The sequence below is a fragment of the Caretta caretta genome, chromosome 24 (genome assembly GCF_965140235.1).
Source record: "Caretta caretta isolate rCarCar2 chromosome 24, rCarCar1.hap1, whole genome shotgun sequence".
Taxonomy (NCBI): domain Eukaryota; kingdom Metazoa; phylum Chordata; order Testudines; family Cheloniidae; genus Caretta; species Caretta caretta.
Window position 1 is genome coordinate 3,790,973 of NC_134229.1, and position 21,019 is coordinate 3,811,991.

The 21,019-nt window shown below is 54.4% G+C and overlaps 1 protein-coding gene across 1 annotated transcript in view; it reads left to right on the forward strand.

The window, feature by feature from the left end:
* Positions 1-20,801, forward strand: part of LOC125625639 (T-lymphocyte surface antigen Ly-9) — a 34,945-nt gene extending 14,144 nt beyond the window's left edge. The window contains 5 exon segments of the mRNA XM_075123004.1: positions 6,205-6,531; positions 7,517-7,780; positions 11,063-11,329; positions 11,854-12,006; positions 20,641-20,801. Of these exon segments, the coding sequence (XP_074979105.1) occupies positions 6,205-6,531; positions 7,517-7,780; positions 11,063-11,329; positions 11,854-12,006; positions 20,641-20,801 (1,172 nt within the window).
* Positions 20,802-21,019: the final 218 nt, after the last annotated feature.

Sequence of the window (21,019 nt, forward strand, 5' to 3'; positions counted from 1 at the left end):
TTACAGTTGGTGAAGCAGCAATGGGAGGGATTTACACCTTCTCCAGGAACTAACATTCTGAACTTTGTAACCAACCTACAAAACACCCTCCGAACCTCTTTAGCCCTTGCTAAAGAAAACCTACAGGATGCTCAAAAAGAGCAAAAAGCCTGGTATAATAAACATGCCAGAGAGCATTCCTTCAAGGTAGGGGACCAGGTCATGGTCTTAAAGGCGCTCCAGGCCCATAAAATGGAAGCGTTGTAGGAAGGGCTATTCACAGTCCAGGAGTGCCTGGGAGCTGTTAATTATCTCCTAGCATTCCCCACCTCCAACCGAAAGCCTAAGGTGTACCATATTAATTCTCTAAAGCCCTTTTATTCCAGAGAATTAAAGGTTTGTCAGTTTACAGCCCAGGGAGGAGACGACACTGAGTGGCCTGAAGGTGTCTACTACGAAGGGAAAAGTGCTGGTGGTGTGGAAGAGGTGAACCTCTCCATGACCCTTGGGCGTATGCAGCGACAGCAGATCCAGGAGCTGTGCATTAGCTATGCGCTGAAGTTCTCAGCCACCCCAAGACTGACTGAACAGGCATACCACTCCATTGACACAGGTAATGCTCACCCAACTAAAGTCCAACCATACCGGGTGTCTCCTCAAGCTAAAACTGCTATAGAACGGGAGATCCAGGATATGTTACAGATGGGGGTAATCCGCCCTTCTGGCAGCGCATGGGCATCTCCACTGGTTCTAGTTCCCAAACCAGATGGGGAGATACGTTTTTGCGTGGACTACCGTAAGCTAAATGCTGTAACTCGCCCAGACAACTATCCAATGCCACGCACAGATGAACGATTAGAGAAACTGGGACGGGCCCAGTTCATCTCTACCTTGGACTTAACCAAGGGGTACTGGCAGGTACCGCTAGATGAATCCGCCAAGGAAAGGTCAGCCTTCACCACCCATGTCAGGCTGTATGAATTTAATGTGCTCCCTTTCGGGCTGCGGAATGCACCTGCCATCTTCCAAAGACTTGTAGATGGTCTCCTAGTGGGATTAGGAGAATATGCAGTCGCCTACCTTGACGATGTGGCCATATTTTTGGATTCCTGGGCAGAACACCTGGAACATCTACAAAAAGTCTTTGAGCACATAAGGGAGACAGGACTAACTGTTAAGGTTAAGAAGGGTCAAATAGGCCTAAACAGAGTGACTTACCTTGGACACCAGGTGGGTCAAGGAACAATCAACCCCCTACATGCCAAAGTGGATGCTATCCAAAAGCGGTCTGTCCCAAAGTCAAAGAAACAGGTCCAATCCTTCTTAGGCTTGGCCGGATATTACAGGCAATTTGTAACTCAATACAGCCAAATCGCCGCCCCACTGACAGACCTAACCAAAAAGAAACAGCCAAATGCCGTTCAGTGGACAGAAAAGCGTCAGAAGGCTTTTAACCAGCTTAAAGCGACACTCCTGTCTGACCCTGTGCTAAGGGCCCCAGACTTTGACAAACCGTTCCTAGTAACCACAGATGTGTCCGAGCGTGGTGTGGGAGCAGTTTTAATGCAGGAAGAACCGGATCAAGAATTCCACCCTGTAGTGTTTCTCAGCAAGAAGCTGTCTGAGAGGGAAAGCAACTGGTCAGTCAGTGAAAAAGAATGTTACGCTATTGTCTACGCTCTGGAAAAGCTACGCCCATATGTTTGGGGACGGCGTTTCCACCTGCAAACCGACCATGTTGCGCTATAGTGGCTTCATACCGTCACAGGAAATAACAAAAAACTTATTCGGTGGAGTTTAGCTCTCCAAGATTTTGATTTCAACATCCAACACATCTCAGGAGTTTCTAACAAAGTGGCTGATGCACTCTCCCATGAAAGTTTCCCAGAATCAACTGGTTAAAATCATCCTTGAGATGTGGAAAATATTGTTAGTCTTTATGTACTTGGTAGTATATTTAGAGGTGCATGTGTCTTATTAACTCTGTTTTCTCCTATAGCTCCAGGAAGAAATCACAGCCAGCGTTTCACCCTATCTGTGATTTGCGGGGCGTGTCATAAATATAAAGGGAAGGGTAAACACCTTTAAAATCCCTCCTGGCCAGAGGAAAAACCCTTTCACCTGTAAAGGGTTAAGAAGCTAAGATAACCTCACTGGCACCTGACCAAAATGACCAATAAGGAGACAAGATACTTTCAAAGCTGGAGAGGGGGAGAAACAAAGGTTCTCTCTGTCTGTGTGATACTTTTGCCGGGAACAGAAAAGGATGGAGTCTTAGAACTTAGGAAGTAATCTAGCTAGAGATGCGTTAGATTCTGTTTTGTTTAAATGGCTGATAAAATAAGCTGTGCTGAATGGAATGGATATTCCTGTTTTGTGTCTTTTTGTAACTTAAGGTTTTGCCTAGAGGGATTCTCTATATTTTGAATCTGATTACCCTGTAAGGTATTTGCCATCCTGATTTTACAGAGGTGATTCTTTTTACCTTTTCTTCTATTAAAATTTTTCTTGTAAGAACCTGATTGCTTTTTCATTGTTCTTAAGATCCAAGGGTTTGGGTCTGTGTTCACCTATGCAAATTGGTGAGGATTTTTATCAAGCCTTCCCCAGGAAAGAGGGTGTAAGGTTTGGGGAGGATTTTGGGGGGAAAGACATTTCCAAGTGGACTCTTTCCCTGTTATATATTTGCTAGACGCTTGGTGGTGGCAGCAATAAAGTCCAAGGGCAAAAGGAAAAATAGTTTGTACCTTGGGGAAGTTTTAACTTAAGCTGGTAAAAATAAGCTTAGGGGGTTTTCATGCAGGTCCCCACATCTGTACCCTAGAGTTCAGAGTGGGGAAGGAACCTTGACAATATAGGTTTGTCTTTTAAAGTGTTTATCCCTTTACAAGACTTAATATAACTTTTACTTGCATTTGTTAAAAAGTTTGGGGAAGAAGCAGCCTTCTTATCTCTGATCCACTGGCTCACAGATGCTGTTTTTGCTAACAGGGGTTTTGCTGCAGCTTCAAATTATCCTTATTAAAAAATAACCAATGTTAGTCTAAAACATAGGGGGGAAATTTTTAAAATTGTTTGTTACTAAGGGCTTATGGTTTTAACTTTTATTAAAGTCCCCCTGTAAAAGGGCTACATGGTGGGGAAAAATGCTTGGGGTCTTTTTTTTTTTTAGATAAGATTAATGCTGTTAAAGGGAGGGGGGGTGGGTCTTGTTTAAAAACCTTGGGACTATAGGATTGGTTCCGGAAAATGAATTGTATGACACTGCTGTAGAACAAGATCTGATTGGGCCAACCCAAAGGCGGTGATAACAAGCCTGAGGGGCTGTGAACCTGGGAAGTTGCCTCTTTCCACAGAAACACTTGGAAGGGTAAGATCTCTCTCTCTCTCTCTCTCTCTCTGCCTCAACCACATGCTGTCTATCTTTGCCCTTTGCAAAGGGGCTTTCTTTTCAGTTTTCTTGCCCTGTTCTCTCTTTTAACTTAACTCTTTTTAAATGCTCTTTTCTTAACCTAGCCTTGTATTTATAGTTTAAATGTTTCTTTCTTAACCTGCCCTTATATTTTTTTACCATGTGCTTACTAAACAGTTTCTGGCAGGCTCTCCAATGCAATAGACAGAACCATCCAATATCACAGGAACCATGTCCGTTTCAGTCCCACCCGCCGTCCCTTTCAGCCCTGAGCAATTAGAGGACCCTTCCCCAACCCAGCCCCCTGGGCTTGAGCCCAGCTGAGTGGAGCCCCGCGCTCAGCGTGACACACCCTGTGGGGTTAGGGAACTCGGCTGCTTTGAGCTCATTGGGTGACTCACCGCAAGAGTTGAGTCACATCACTGCCAGTGGGGTGTGGTCTTGCCATATCCCATCTCCCGGTGGAGAAATTGCAGAGCCACAGGGCAATTCATTTCTTTGCAGTCCATCCTCAGCCACAGAGGGTAGCCAGGATCGCCCTGCCAGCCACACGTTCCCATCCGAACCACTCCAGGCTCCGGCTCGATTTGGTGAGGCTCTCCGACACCCACTGCCCCACGCTGTCAGGATGGAAGGGGCTCTTCTTCGACCTTCTTTTCTTTTGCTGCTTCTGCTCTTGCAGCCTGGCGGTGAGTGATCTGTCTGAATTGGGTGCAGGAAATGGTGACACATGGGTTACCCACAAACCCCACACCTGGGGCAACTGGGAGTCTAGGGTTTGATTCAATCCATTTGCTTTCTTTTCCACGTAGAGTTATTGCAGCCCTGCAAATAGCTCCTCGGCCAGGGCTGGAATAACCGGGGGGGGGGGTGGGGGCTGAACGTCAGGATTGAGGGTTATCAGCAAAGCTGAAGGAGGGAAGGGGAGTCCAGCGCTGGAATGGGGGGGCTGCATGTCAGGATTGAGGGGCATCAGCAGAGCTGAACAGAGGTAGAACCCGGGGCTGGAATAGACCTGCACTCCCAGCTCACCTCACCCTGCAGGGTCCCCTCCTCTCTAGCAGCTGGGGGCAAGACCTGTGGGAAGCTACACAGACCCTGAAGATCCTGGGGTGGCCAAGGGAAGGGTCTGGGCAGGCCCGAGAGCGCTCCTGTGCTCTTGGGGGACCATCTCCCCGCAGCAGAGGGACGATGCTGGGAGGGATGTCCTGCATAATGGCAGGGCAAAGCATAGAGCATTGCCAGGAGGGACCTGGGGATGGGAGACGGGAGGACTTGGGGGAGGGAGAAGGAGGGGTCAGGTTGTGGGTCTGGAGGCTGAGAGGAGGGAGGGAGGGAAGGGGGACTCCTGCGAGGCGGCCGCGGTGCAGCAGGGGATGCCCTGAGCCCCTGTCCCTAGGGGTAGCAGGGCAGTGGGCAGGGGCAGGGTTATTACTGCTTCCCTGGCAGCTCCTGGCGGCTGCTCGGGGGGGGGGTCTGCACGGATTCGTGCTTCCCACTCCCTGCTCCCCACCCCCTGCCCAGGGCCTGCCGTGGGCCAATCACACTGAGCGTGACCTGCACACAGAGCCGTAGCAGGGCCACCAAACTCCGCAGGCCCCTGGAGAGGGAGCAAACGAGAGCCCAGCTCGGGAGAGGAGAGGGGCTTGGGAGTGTGTGGGGGGGCGATTCCTGGAGGACAGTCATGAGGCCGAGATGAAACGGCCCCTCCTTGCACCTGCACAACAGCTGGGCCCGGCCCAGCGTGAGCCACGGGGCGGGTGGGACCAACCTGACCCTTTGGGTTGATCCGTCTCATTCACACCAAGACGACTTTTCCAGGAACCCCCGGTCGGGCCTGATCCTCCGCGGACCCGCGTGTGAAATGCTCCTGGATCGCACCAGGAGCATTTCACCCTGGCTTTGCCCTGGGGGAGGTGGTTACGCAAGATGCAGAGCGGTGGAGAATCAGGCCCAGGATCTCGACCTACATTTCCTTGCTCGTCTGCTTCCCAGCCCCGAACCGCTAGTGGGGATGTAGAAATACCAACAGAAATGTCACGTTGGCTACTTCTGGCCTGAGAGGCAGCTACCAGCCCTGCAAAGGGGTGGAACTTGCCTCTCCCAGGAGACCTGCTGCCCTAAGGGCTTCGAGGTTCCCCCCTGGCTCCAGCAGAGCCCGGCTGCTAAAGCATCTGGAAGATAATTTGGGAGGTGGAGATGCTGGCAAGACTATTTCTGTGGCAGCAGCTATTCCCTCTGCTATGCTGGTTATGGCACGACCCACCATTCGCCAGCACCTGTGGGGGGAGAGAGATGGGTGGGCATGGAGAGAGACAGACCGATTCGTTCAGCCGTTCAATGGGCTGTAATAGGATCACCAGCTTCCCTTGGCTACGCGGATAAAACCCCTGGAAAAGCTGTATCCCACTCTAGTACAGTGAGGGGTTTTGTCCCTTTTGAGGGTCTTTTATCTAGAGGCTGCACCCCATGCAAGGGTTAGACCCCCCTACTGCTACCAGATCTCTGTCCCCCAAGAGCGGATGTGTTCCAAAGCCAGATCCGGCTCTCAACCTCACAAATGGCCCCTCGCTCTGTAATATCCAAACCAACACCCCAGGTGGGAAGGCTGCCCGGCCATGGGACGTTTGACATCCAGATCTGCAATCTCTGGGGTTTGAGCCCAGATCCAGGGGAAACAATTTTTCCCCCTCCCACTCCTGTAATCTGTGACTCCCCCTGGTTCCTGTGGAGCACGCACAGAGACCATGGAGGGAACTGGCCTGGTGTGTCCATGGTCCATCTATTCCCTTTTCTTCCCTCCTGTGCACCAGAGTACTCCAGAGCAGCCGCAGACGAGTCGGAGCTGACCGGGATTCTGGGAGGATCGGTCACTTTCCCCCTGAGGATCCCAGCAGCACAGAAATTTATACACGGGGCCTGGGCAGTAAACACAAGCAGTCTAGCCACCGTCACCGCAGGGAAACCTCCCCATGTCCTGGTGTTTGACCTATCCTACAAGGGACGCCTGCGATTCCATGATGAGAGCTACTCGCTTCAGATCACCAACCTGAGGATGGAGGACATGGGCAGCTACACCGTGGAATTCAGCACAGACAAAGAGCAATTCGCCTACAGGGAATTCACGCTGCGCGTGTCCAGTAAGTGCTGGGGCAGGGGGAACCCTGATGGAGCCTGGAACCCGCTTTGCTCAGGAAACTCACAGCTGCTTGCAAACATCTTAGTGTGGCTGCTTCTTCTCGTCCTCCGCCTTGCGCTTGTCTCTTCCACTGCTCGCCAGCCCTGTCTCCCTGCTCCTCCATCTTCTGAAGCCCTTTCCCACTTGTGCTCTGCTGCAGCTTCCTTCCCTCATTCTGGTCACTGCCCCACATGGTCCTGGCCCATCCGAAACCCAAACTCCTCTTGGAATCGAGGTTTCCCCCACCCAACCCAGGGCTCCACTTCCTGGTCTGCTTTCCCCATCCCACAACTCCAGCGCTGGTCACCCCAAGAGAGTTAGTCAGGAACAGCGTTTCCATTGCACAGGGCCATTTCGACATCTGCTTTTGCCCCTGATCGGGATGTGAAGTAGAAATTAAAAAAAATGAGAATAAAATAGTGGCATGAAAAGTTTCAAAAGATCCCAAACAGAAAATTAAACATTTCAACATTTTCACTCCCTCTGAAACACTAGGTGTCGAAATACTGATCGGTTTCCACAGCGACTTTGCCCCTGAGGGCGGACTCCAAAGGGTGGAGGGGAAAGACCGTTCGAATGCAACGGTTGGGGTTTTGCTTGTTCAGGTTTCCGAAGCAGGTGTTCATTTTTCTTGGCATCAACTTTTCCCCCGCCGAAAATGGCAGTTTTGACAAAACCAAATTTTCAGATGGAAAAGATGTTCATTGGAAAATCTCAACCAGCTCCAACCCCCAACCGATCCCCAAGCTGGGCCCCCCAAATGATCCCTCCTTCGTCCGCCCCCTCCCAGCTGTCCCATTACCTTCATGTCCCCCTGCCCCTGCCCCAAGAGCGCTGCGAAGATGCAGAGGGCTCCTTGCGTGCTGCTCCCCCAGCAGATCCAGGTAGTGGCTAGTAAGTTGCTGCAGGGATTTCAGCCTGTTCCATGTTTCTCTCCCCCCACACAGAGGGACAACTGCCACCCACCATCACCTGTGACTCAGTGGCCTGTGAGGAGGACTCCTGTAGCTACACCCTGTGCTGCGCCGTCAGGGACGGAAGGGAGAACGTGACCTACACCTGGAGTAACGCACCCAGCAGCGTTCTGTCCACGGACTCCACCGTGCACATCCCTCAGCGGCACCAGGCTGCCCACAAGGACGTCACCTGCACGGCCCGTCTCCCCGACGGGAACAGCTCCAGGACCATCTCCCCGAAGGACTTCTGCGCAGGTAATGCCCTCTGCAGGGAAACGCTGCCCGGGGCTCTCCTGGAGAGAGCTGGCATCGGGTCCCTGCCTCTGCCCTGACCCCACAACTATTTCAATGAAACCACTCTGGTCTCCAACACTTTTTTGCACTTAAAGGGGCACTGTCACCCCAGCAATCCCCTGCCCCACCTCCCCCTCTGAGAAAGCTGCTGCCCCTCCGTCCCCCCGGGGAGATATCAAGGGAAGGGGCTGGAGCGTCCCTGTGGCTGGGCCAGTGCAGAGTCATGGGGCCGCAAAGAGAACCAGCAGGGAGCCCCAGGATCCGATCCCCTGCTCCAGCCACTCATTAATCAGAGATCCAAAGAGCCCCCCGCCCCCCATCAGGCTATCCCAGAGCCCAGCAGTTATATCGCTCACTTGTGAGGTGGCAGCTCCCTGTTCAAACCCCTTCTCCCACCCGGGGGAGGGCCCTCACCACAGGGCTACACGGTACAAGGGGAGGCCTTGGCAGCCCATGCCCAAGAGAGGGTTCCCAGCTGAGAGTCCCCAGCAGAGACAGGCGGCAAAGGCCATGAGAGGGGGAGGGCTCCCTGCCCAGCGTGAATCCCTTTGTACCTATCGGTCCCCACTGGTTGCACGGGACGCCGGGGCGCCAGACTCAGGCTTGTGAATCTCAGTGGCGTCCCAGACCCCTCCGAGTTAGGCGCGGCGGCTCTGTGTCCCTACGTTCCTTTGTGACCCCAGCCCTCAGGGTTCTTCTTGCGCAAGCCCTTCATGTGTCTCCAGCATCAGACGGATGGAGCAATAGTGGCATGACGTCATGGTGACGACCCCACAGCCGGTGCTTTACTCATTCCCGTGTGCAGCTGAGCATTGCCCCACTCTCTGGTCCATTGCTCACCAGGCCAGGAGATTGCAGACCTCTTAAAAAAAAATATCACCAACGAACCGGGTCCAGGGAACGGTCTGGGCTTGGGACCAACACCGCGGCTCATATGGAGGCTGCGTGGGCTTTGTTGACACACGAGCACTCCCGCCGTCGGGAGTCCGGCCGTGCTGCCCAGACAAGGCCACTTCTTGCCGGGGAAGCTGAAGATCTGACCGTTTTCTCTCCCCACGGGTCAAAAGGGAAGAGCGTCGTCCTGGTTTTCAAAACGAAACAAGACCCAGCAACCTTTCTCCAGCGTCGTTAGCAGAGCCATGCCGAGAACGTCTCGTGGTACTTGCTGGGCCTCTTCTACCAACCGTCTCAGAGATCCTCCAATGTGCAGGAAGGCTCGTCGCTCCGCAGCTGTCGGGCAAGGGGTGGCCAGGTGTGGACAGCCCACCGTGACATTCCTCATGTCTTTCAAACGTGAAACTCAACATTCAGTTCACTGCTTGAACCCGGCGTTCCGTCCATTCAGAATGCGGGAAATGACACTTTTGCGTCGTCTGATGCCCAGAACGGGTTCCTGAACGTTCAGACACATCCTCATGAGAGCAGTGAACATAGTCCACTCACAAGAGTGGAAGGAAAGGGACAACACCACGGAAAAACTAAGGGATCATTCCCGCACTGACAGGGTGTTCACCCTACACCGCCGCTCAAGGGGTTAAAAGGGCTCAGGGAGGGGCTACCTGACAGGATGGGCTGCACCTGGGTAAGGTGTGGGCTGGACAGACAGCCCGAATTGAGCCTGAAGCCTGGCTGGGCTGGTATAAAACCAGAGAGAGGAAAGCAGAAAGGGCCTGGCAGGGCCAGGGGGAGAGTCAGTCACTCTCGGGGTTGAGAGAAGGGAGCAGGAAGCAGCCTCAGGAAAACAGCATTAGAAGGAGGCCACCTGGACCTGAGCTGGGGATTGTAGGGAGCCGGTGTGGAGGGAGGGCCTGGCCTTCCCTCCCAGTCACTGACGGGGAGGGTAACAGGGGCAGGGCAGTGGATTTTGAAGACTTCCCGAGGCAGTTTATTTAGCGAGACTCTGACCCCCGCAAAGGGAGGAAACTGCAGCCACCTGGCCAGAGGGCCAAGCCACAAAGAGGAAATGCTGGAGCTCGCGGAGCATGAGAGAAGCCGCCAAGTGCGCGATTGGGGCAAGGGAGGCAAGAAACCGCAAGCGGCAGTGCAGCAAACCAGCGGTGAGCCAATCCCCCGGTGAGCCACAAGGAGGCGCCCCAGCGGTGAGCCAATCCCCCGGTGAGCCACAAGGAGGCGCCCCAGCCATGAGTGGTGTGAACCGCGTGAAACCCACACCCTGCTGTCTACCTTCTAGATCCACGCTTCCAAGACATCTGCGATGGTGATTCCATTTCTGCTTGTGACCTCAGAGCATCTCATGCGAATTTTAAAGGCTAAACCAGCGAACAGACCGTTCGGATGGAGGTAGCAAGTTATGGCGTAAGCGGCAGCCCGGCCAGCCGTAAAACCATGCGGAGTGCAATCCCCGCACTTAAATCAAAGCAGCGTCCGCCTTGCAATCTCGTTACAGCGACAAATGCCTGTAACACTTTAAATGGCTCAGTTGGCCGGTTTGGGGATCATGCACTGAAAATCCAGAAAGAGACAGAAAGTCTCCCCTGCTGTGTCGCCGTGTGAAATCAGAGAAGAAAATGGCAGATGAAGAACTGACTCAATGCTCTTCCAGCGAAGAGGAAGACGGACAGACTGACGAATTCGCTGACTGGGATGATGGCTAGGATCTACGTGAAGCAGATAAAAAAAAAATAGTAAGAGAATGCAAAGTGAGCTGCTCGAAGAGCTGGCTAGCTGCCCACCTAGCTTAAGTGTGGGTATCGAAGGCCAGGGCAGGCTAAGCCTCCCCTAACCCAGGCCCCGGCCCCACCCATGCTCCGCTCTGAGAGCCTGCCTTCACTCCCCCTCTCCCCTGAAGCCAGCGGGGGCTGAGCTCCAGCCGGCAGGCAGGGGTTGGGGTGGCCTGGGGCTCCTCCAGCCGCAGTGGGGGCAGGCTCGGGGCTCTGGCAGCAGGGGGGGTGTGCTTGGGCGGAGGAGGCGGGGCTGTGGGGCTAGCCTCCCTGAAGCGGGGGTCCACCCGCCACCCTGGTCAGTAACTTTTTTTTTTTTTTTGGCGATTAAAGAGAAGTAGCTGAGGCTAAGCGGGCTGGCGACCACAACCGTATCTTGTTACCGACGTTACTGTTCGGATAAATTGATGCTTTTACATTATTTTTGACACTATTTGACCAGCCATCTATGGGCAGGTGCTCCACCCGCCCTCCTGCGCTCCGCTTCCTCCAGCGGTTCCAGGCAGCCGCTAGGGAGTTGTGCCAGGGATTTTATCCCATTTCTCCCTCCCCCACCCCGCAGAGCAAGTGCCAGCAACAACGATCGTCTGTGACGCGGTGACTTGTGCCAATGGAACCTGTAACTACACCCTGCGCTGCGTGGCCGGGGAGAGAGGGGGACGCGTGGCCTACAGCTGGACTCGGAAGGCCAGCGGCACGGTCGTATCCACCGGACCCATTCTGCTCGTCTCTCTGAGACCTTTCGAGGCTCTCCCGGCCGTCGCCTGCACGGCCCGGCACCCCGCAAGTAACAGCTCCAGAATGGTCTCCCCAAAGGACCTGTGTGCAGGTAACCCCCTGGGAAAGCGCTGCCCGGCGTGGGGGCAGGGAGAGCTGGTCTTTGCTCTAAGAAGGTCCCTACCAGGGGGGAAGCTCAGGGGAAGGGTCTGGAACATCAGCGGGGCAGGGCCCGGGGAGGGCGGCCACATCCCGCAGCGTTGCAGACACTTGGTGAGCTACTCACAGGGAGCCGGCAGAGCAAGGGGCTCAGACTTGGGGGGACCAAGGGGCAGGTCTGAGCCCTATCACTTCCCACTCTCCTCATTCTGCTCCGTGTCAGAGTCCTCAGGCGCCGAGCTCCACGGACGGGGGGTTCCTGGGCAGAACTGACTCCGATTCCCCAGAGGAGACGCTGGAACCGAGGCCGGCATGGCCCTGCCCAGACCCAGCCCTGTTTGCCCAATCTCCTCTTGCCCCATATGGAATGGGGGGGGGAGGGTCCCTGGGTATCCCAGCCCCTGCCCCAACCATGCAGCAACGCCCCGGCATCGCCAGTCGCCCCCGACAGGAACTGACCCCGTCGCTCTTGTTTAGCTACCCCGCCAGACCAGTCCCTGGCCTCATCGCCGTCCTACTGCCTCATCATCCTGCTGCTGGCGCTGGGAGCCCTGAGCGCCGGGGCCATCGCGTAGCACGGCCTCCCCAGCAGGGAGCGGAGATGGGACCAAGACCAGAGGAGCTTCCACTGCAACTGCCAATTCCACCGGCCCCAGGCGTTCCCCAGCCTGCTAGGCCAAGGGATGGAAAGGGGGCGAGGGGGGGGGGAGATGACACACTCACTTGCAGCTTCCGAAGGGTTAATGTCACTGAGTCAGGAGCGAAGCAGAAACACTGGGTCCGGCAATGGGGCCGTCAACTCTCTGAGACAATGGTGGAATCGTGGATCTCGTTATTCACATAAATATTTAGGATTGGCTGTATTTTAATACTGTGGATACCGGGTAGCAGTGAGTTCCACAGGTTAACCCCCCATCTCATAAATAAAGTCTCTACCATTTGACTCCACGGTATAATGATCTCTGCATCTCTGGCTTACGCCTGCTTGTGGCATCACCCTCCTTGTGGGGTTTTCTGAGGAATGCTGGTGCGGGGTGGCAAGGGGGAAGGGAATGTTTCGGCTGAAGCTTAGGAGGGGTTATGCCCGGGCAATGAGGTGTGTCACTGTGGGAATCACCGCTGCCGGGGGGGGGGGGGCCTATCCTAGCCAGGCTGGGGCTGCGGGAAGCAGTGAACGGTGGGCATCGTGGCCGAGGCAGGAAGGGCTGGTGCATCGGGTAGCTTCTCTCCTCCTGCTGCCGAGGGAACGGCTGATGGGAAGGAAGGTGGCACTGGACAGCAGCTGCTGCGTGCGTCTCTCGCAGCCCTTGTGGGGCGAGCCCAGCATGGCCCCACACGGTTGCCTGGGCACAGCTCAGACAGTGGGGCGCACGGAGGGGAAAGGAATCCCGGCTGGCCCAGCACAACCTGGGAGATGAGCACTCGCCCGTCCCCTGCCCGGCCAGGAACCCCCACTCCCCAGGGGCAGCTTGTTGCCTCCCGCTCTGTGGTCCCGGTCTGCATGCCTGGCCTTTCAGTGCCTGGCCTTGGGCAGGAAGGGGGTTGCGGAGGCCTGGGGGCACCGGGCTTTGCACTGCACCTGGCCAGGCCGGACGAGTTGGGCGTGGCATCCCCGCCCCCTCCGGGCTCTTTGGAGTCGGAGCTCCCGGGGCCCAGAGCGGCTGGGTCCCGAACATGTATTTGTTTATTGAGGTCCCTCCCTGCCCTGGGTCCCTTCTCTGCCCTACTGCCACGGCATGGGCAGGGGTCTGCGAGGAAGTGGGCACCCGGACCGGAATTCAGGCCTGCTCTGCTGTGGGGCGTTCCCAGCTCTCCTCCCCTCCCCACGGCCCCCAGACCACAGCCAGCACAAAGCCATTTCCTGGCTCCTCACCCGTCCAGGGGGAGACTGAATCTGAGAGTTGCTGGAAAACAGACCAGTCCAGACTGAGAGACTGTCTGTGAAGCACCTACCCTGAGTGCGAGGTGCCAGCCAGGCTACTGATCCGCCCCCCTGCAGGCCCCCAGCCACCTTCCTCCCCCCTACAGCTGCCCCAGGCCAGGGCTGTCGGAGGCTGATTGGCAGCTCTCTCCATTAACCCTTGCCTCCCCAGGCTGAAACCCCAGGGAGTTCCTCCTCAGCTGGGCCGAATCAGTAGCGCACCCCATCAGGCTGCTGTAAACAGACCTGTCCTGGTTTACTCTGCTGTGGGAACTTCTGTTCAATTCTGGGCACTGGGATATGGACGAACTGGAGGGTGTTCAGAGAAGAGGGGTCAGGCGGCTCTTGTTCTAACCGGCGGTTGTAACTGGCTGGTTGGTGGGTTTTTGCAAAAGGGGTTCAAAAGGATGCTCTGCTGAAAATGTTACGCAGGGGGCTTTGGGAAGGGCTTCTAGTCTGTGCTTCTGAATCCTGTCTGCACCCAACCAGCAGGGGAAATTCAAATTCAGCAGCAATGTTCATTTCTGGGGAAGCTTTGGGCGTTCGGCCACTTTTACAATGCGGCATAAAAAGAAAGGTCAAAAACTGCCCTCGAGATGAAATTCGTGCCGCAGCTTTAGCAATGCCACAGCTCCCGCCTGCCTACTTCCTGGCTGTGTTACAGACACCGGCTAATTGTTTGGTGTCTTGGCCTCACTTACAGTAGAGATCTGGAAAAAGACAACCCAGGCAAATCACCAAATCCATGGGGCCTGATTCTCCGCAGCCCTGCCCCGGCGTCATTTACACCTGTGCACTATTCTAACAATGCTAGCGTGGGAGAAATGACTGAGGGCCCTGGACTGTAACAGTGGCAGGGGGAGACACAGGGGGAGTATTTAGAGGCCTTCTGCCCCTGGGGCAGTCCACATGGCAGGGTGGCCCTGGAGCCGTAGATCCTGGAAGCCTGGGGCCACCAGCAGCCTGGTAGGAGACCAGACAGTTCTGTCAGAGCCTGATAGGTTCCCGTCAAAAGGTTGTTGAACCTGATACGTCCCCAAGAACCATTTTGGGGTCAACAAATCGGCTTTTTCCGATGCCACCCTGGGCACTATCTGCCCCCAGTAATTCACTCAACCAGCAAGGTACCTTCCATCGCCACTGAACTAGGATGAAATTCAGTCTCAGCTGCCTGCCAGCGCTATAGCGGACGCCTGTCCCGCTCTCAGGCCCTTCGTCTGACAGTCCCAGCCCCGTCCGCAAAGACCACTGATCAGGCACTTAACCAAGCTGCTGCTGCTGCTCCTAACTCTTCCGGGGGCCTTTCGGCTAAAACCCCAAGCCAGGGCTCAATTCACAGCTTGGACAGACTCCTCAAGGAGCGTGCAGTCCAACCCACCAGGGCGGACACAGAATGGAAAGACACAGAATGGGAAACTGAGGCACAAACAGATTCCGTATCTTGCTCAAGGAACCTATGGAAGAGCTGGGACTTGAAACCCCGCTCCCCAGAGCCCAGTTCTTCATCCGCATGGTTTCCATTGCCTTGGCAAAGAGCCATCCCCAAACTCCAGGGGTCAATAGCTTTAACTCTCTTCCGAATTCCTTAAGCGGAATGAAGACGACTTTTCTCATCTCACAAGGTTTATTTACTTCCATGGTGACATACTGTAACTTTAAACCTCCTGCGATCTGCCAGGCACGTCCCATAAAAAGAAAGTTCTGTTCACCTAGCTCAGCAGCAGCTTGCTGATACTACACCTAGCGAGGCTACCAAATACCACGCCGTTAACTCTGCTGCATTGAGAGAGACTAACGAGCCCAACGTCGCAAAGGAAAGAAGTTGCTTTATTACAATTCAGCAACATTTTGCAGCTCTTTTTTCCTAGCTAAATGGTGCTGCCTGGCCGAGCACCCTCTCACTCTTCGAAGGGCAGCCACCGTTTGGGACACGTGCCAGAAGTGTCATACTCCCCTGCCTGCCTGCCTGCATCCATCCGTTGCCTCTTGACTTTCATTTCAGTCGCAGACTTTTTGGGGCAGGGACAATCTTTTTGTTCTGTGTTTGTACAGCGCCTAGCACCACGGGGTCCTGGCCTATGACTGCTTGGTGCTGCCACGATACAAAACACTGTCAGTGCGGTCTAGTGGACTGAGCATTGAGTGGGGTCAGGAGGTTCTGTCCCTGACTGTGACCTTGAGCAAACCCCTTCCCGTTTGTCTCCCGTCCCACACTTTGCAGGACTTGTCTACTTAGGAGAAGAGTGGCATGGACGGACTCCCCTCTGAGTCCCACCCACGCCGCCTTCGGTGTAGAAGGATCTGAGGCTGAAATGCCCATCACTATCTCACAGACCCCTTATCCGTCCCCAGCTGCGATACCAGCTCAGCCAGCGGTGCTGGATCTACTAGCTGGAGCCAGTGGTGCCGGCTGGAGCAGACAGAAGTGCAGCACGGGAAATCCTGCAGCTAAACATGCTGGCACATGCTGAGAACGCTTCCGCAAAAGGGAAGGACAGACAACTTCGGCCACCATACAGCTGCACACCAATTGCTAGAGTGGCTGCAAATCGCGAGGCGCTAAGAACCTTGGGATACGGGCCCCTCCCCGCCCCAGCAATTCTAGCGCCAAACACATTTCATGGCCGCGCCGGGGTGGACAGGGGTCTGGGGCGTGAGCAGCTCTGCCATGTGGATTCTTGGAGGCCAGCGTGGCAAGCCCACGCCCACAGGCCAGGACCCGGGTGCGCTCTGCAGTGCAGACGTAACCTTAGCACCCCAGCTCTTTGCAGTGGGGACTGTCTCAGTGACAGCAGAACCCCGCCTGGGACCCCGGATGGAGACTCGCATGCCTAGCCCGTGCTGCCGCGGCTTCGCTGCTATTTTCATTTGAGCTCGACGCTAATTTGCGTATGTGCTGCAATCACCCCCCGGATTGCAGTGTAGACACACTCACAGAGCATCTACATTGCCGGGGGGGAGAGCTTGTGTAGACAGACCCGGGCTTTCTGCAGTCTAGCTAACTCACTAAAAATAAAAGTGAGTATTATACCTAGGGGGTCAGGCGGGCTGGTGCAGCCGGTGCTGAAGCCCAGTTGTGACGTCCTCACCTTCATTTTTGGCGAGCTAGCTCGGGCGCGGTTGGAGCGGGTGTGTCTGCCCCAGCTGCCAGTCACACCCCCTGGCCGCAGTGTGCACAGCCCCTAAGAAGCAGCCCCTGCCCTGGTAGGGTTACCAGCCCTCCAGGATTGTCCGGGAGTCTCCAGGAATTAAAGAGCAATCTTTAATTACAGCTTATGTCTTGTGAGGAAACCTCCAGGAATGCAGCCAACCAAAACGGGCAGCCCCGTGCCTTGAAGAGCTTGGCATTTAAACAGAGGGAAGAGGAAACAGAGGCACAGAGAGGGGAAGTGATGCGCCAGATCAAGAGTAGAACCCAGACGTCCTGACTCACAGTCCTAGGCTCTACCCACTAGATCAAGCTACCTCACTGGAGAGCCGGCGCTTTGCTCCTCCCCAGCTCTGGCAGAGCCAAGAACAGGCCCCAGGTCTCTGCCAGCTTAGCCCAGTGCCTTATTCACCAGGCCACACTGCCTCTCCCTATCTAGCCGATTCCATATTTCACAGGGCCAGGCCTCCTCCCACCTCCATCTGACCTGAAAAGCCTTAGCCTAGAGATAATAACCGGGCTGCAAAACTGAATCATGCTGGAAAGCGAGGCCAGAGCCATATCTCTGCAGAACGTTCCATAAACTCCCTCGGCAGCCAGAAGAGAGAAAAAGCTCCACGCAGGCAGTCGCGCCCAGACTCTGAGCTCGTAATCTGATCCACACGGCTGTTTTCCCTTCAAATCCCCTCTGAACTGCACTAATCACCTTATGGTTCCCCCCCCCAAATTGCCTGCCTAAGCCTATTGTCTGTCATCCTTTCAACGGCTTCTCCAGATTAGCCTCTGCAACAGCATCCTGTGTCTCTACCAGTCAGCACTGGCCGGTCCTTTACCTGGCTTTCCCAGGAGCCCAGATTGCTCCCCCATCTCCCACAGCAAACAGAAGTCCTTCTCTTCTCCGGTGAGCTACAAGCATGTTTTCATCCAACATGACAACACTGCATCCTTCCACACCCCCTTTCTCACTCGACGATCTTCTCTGCCATGCACCAAGGAACTACCCCTCACTGTGGACATGACCCTATGACAGATAGGGAAACAGAGGCACAGAGAGCGGAACTGAGCTCAATCAGGAGACGATGCAGGGATAGGACCCAGGAGTCCAGATGCCAACTTGCGATGAAAAACCAAAGCTGGCAACCAGAAGAGGTTTGGTTTTCAGAATCTCTATTTGATAAAAATGTCGGTTTTCCCTTAAAACCACACTTTCGGTAAACTTTTTGGTAAACAAGTTCAAGTTTTTTGAGGGGAAAAAGGAAAATGGCAAACAAAAATTGAAAGTGTTCATTTTTTGGTCCAAAAAAGTGTCTTCAACAACAAAAATTAAACTTTGGACCAGCTCTAGTGCAGAGCGTGATCAGGTCTCACATCCCAGCCCCCAGGGTTCAGGAGAGGAAACAGTCCAATGGTGAGGGTGTTACTGTGCTTCTAAAAACCCCAGACTCTTGGTAACTCTTAGTCTTGGCGAGGTGGTGGTAGAAAATAAATCAATGGAGACCGAGGTGTCCAGCCGATAGGTGGCTGGCACAAACAGTACAAGACAAGAGTGTTCTCAATTAAAGCTGCACTTTATTCTAGTCTCAAGCACTCACACCTAAGAACGGCCCCACTGGGTCAGACCAAAGGTCCATCTAGCCCAGTATCCTGTCTGCCGACAGTGACCAATGCCAGGTGCCCCGGAGGGAGTGAACAGAACAGTGAATCATCAAGTGATCCATCCCCAGCTTCTGGCAAACAGAGGCTAGGGACACCATCCCTGCCCATCCTGGCTAATAGCCAGTGGTGGACCTGTCCTCCATGAATTTATCTAGTTTTCTGGGGGGGGGGGGGTTAACCCTGTTATAGTCTTGGCCTTCACAACATCCTTTGGCAAGGAGTTCCACAGGTTGACTGTGCATTGGTTGAAGAAATACTTCCTTTTGTTTGTTTTAAACCTGCTGCCTATTCATTTCATTTCGTGACCCCTAGTTCTTGTGTTAGGAGAAGGAGTAAATAACTCTTCCTGATTTACTTTCTCCACACCAGTCATGATTTTATAGACCTCTAGCATATCCCCCCTTAGTCGTCTTTTTCAAACTGAAAAGTCCCAGTCTTATTAATCTCCCCTCAAACGGATGCTGTGCCATACCCCAAATCATTTTTGTCACCCTTTTCCGGACCTTTTCCAATTCCGATATATCTTTTTTGAGATGGGGCAACCAATTCTGCATGCAGTATTCAAGATGTGGGCGTACCATGGATTTATATAAGGGCAATAAGATATTCTCTGTCTTATTCTCAATCCCTTTTTTAATGATTTCTAACATCCCATTTGCTTTTCTGACTGCCGCTGCACACTGCATGGACGTCTTCAGAGAACTACTCCAAGATCTTTCGCCTGATTAGTTGTAGCTAAATTAGCCCCCATCATATCGTATGTATAGTCGGGGTTATTTTTTCAAATGTGCGTTACTTTACATTTATCCACAATATGATGCAATACGATATTTTCTGTCTTATTATCTATCCCTTTCTTAATGATTCCCAGCATTCTGTTCGCTTTGTCGCCTGCCACTGCACATTGAGTGGATGTTTTCAGAGAACTACCCACAACGACTCCAAGATCTCTTCCTTCCTAACAGCTCATTTCGACCCCATCGTTGTATCTGTAGAGTTGGGATGATGTTTTCCCAGGTGCTTTACTTGGCATTGCATGCTAGTACATCTGCTGTGAAAGGTGGTACTTGCATGTTTGTTAATATCACTCTTCTCAGCAAGCCCCAGGTGGCGGGGGAGGCAGCAGGGGCGATGAGGGGGTGGATGCGGGGCCGAGGGAGGCAGCGGGAGCTGGGGCCTAGGAGTGATGGGGGAGGGAGTGGTGAGCCTCACCACCATGTGGCTGGAGCCAGGGGCTGGGAGCTGGACCCAACCACCCCAGGCCCCACCATCCCTCGCCACCCAAGGTGGGTTGAGAACTCACCTTGCTCCTGTTTGTGTCCCTTCCTCCTCCCCCTCCCCGTCTCCAGTCAGTGCAGGGTGGCACATCCAGGAGCAACAGGTAAGGAGCAGGAGGGGGAAGGGCCGATGCTTTGCTCCCTCCCCCCATCACCGCCCTGGAGGCTGTCGTGGCCGCATTTGGGAAATACTGTGCCAAGGCACAGTAATGATAAGCCTCAGAATCCATATTACGCTACCCGTAGCCGTCCCAGCCTTCTCCTGGTCCGTCAAAATCTCCCCAGACAAGGGCAGTGACTTGGGAGACCTGAGCTGGGGGTTGCGGCCGACGTGCGTTGCTGTTCTTTACTTCGCAGGGGTAATGGAAGCAGCTTGTAAGTTAGAGCAGCCCTGAGGCTGCTCTAATTTACATCAGGGGCCAGAATACAGGGAATGCAAAGGAAACTTAAATCCAATTTAAGCCCACCCACCCCACCCTCATCCCCTGCTTCCAGCCTCGGAACAGAGCAACTGAGAATCAGGCCCATTGACTTGAATGGGAGTTACTCTAGAATTACACCCTTACCCTGTAATCTCCAATCTACACAAAGTTTCTATTCTGGAATAACTATTGCGCTTTAAATTCACACCCGACCTCAGTCTGCATTCATTTTCCAGTGTGGCCAAATTAATCATGGCTTTCAAGACCCAGCCCGGGCAGGGAGTAAGCCGCTGTCATTTGCTGGACACTCATTAGTCTGTGGGGACAGAGCTAGGCTGGTCCCCACGCAGTTCCTAGGGGGCAGGTCATCTGCGAACTGCCCGTAAGCAAAAACTAGGGAGTGATGAACTGTCACATCTACTCTGTCCATCCCAGACCACGCCACGCCAGCCTTGTGTCACAGCAGCCCAAACGCGTGAATAAGGAAGTCATACAAGACTTCTCTTGTATCTTGCTTTCTGCAGAACAGCTCAGGGCCGAGCGAAAAGAAACCTCTCAGTCTGCCTCTCTCAGCCAGGGCAGCGTCCGGACCTGCCCGTGCAGAATGGACACCCGGCCTTGCGCCCTCTTTCCGGGCCTGCTGTTCCAAGCTGCAGATCCGTGCCCGTCCATCGTGTGTCTGATCTGAAAGCTCAGCGTTAGTGCAAGTTGCCAGGCATAAAGATGACCAGGAATGCGTACAGACTGTTTCTGGGGTGTCAGCCTCGATTCACCCATCGTGATGTATTTTGACATGATCCCCTAACAGCCTCCGGGGCTGGCTCTTCCCTCGCCCTGCAGATATCGCGCTGGGCGGAAGGGACCTGCAGCCTCGAACTGAACTGCACGGCGGGGACCGGGAGGACAGATCATGTGACCTTCAGCTGGACCCATGCTGGGAAGGCAGGAGCCTCACCTGTTCAGGGGTCCATTCTCCAGCTTCTCCTGTGACCGGCAGATAAACCCCTGCCCTACAAGCGCACAGCATGGGCCTCCCACAACCACAGCTCCACATCAGCAACCATCATCCGCTATGAATTCTGCAGCGAAAGGGCAGGGGCAGCAAGTGATCATTTCCTGGGGTGGGTCACACCTCCTGGGTTCTCTTCCTGCCTCCTTTCCTTACCACGGATAAGCTGCTCCCCCACCCGTGCCTCAGTTTCCCCTTCTGTGAAATGGG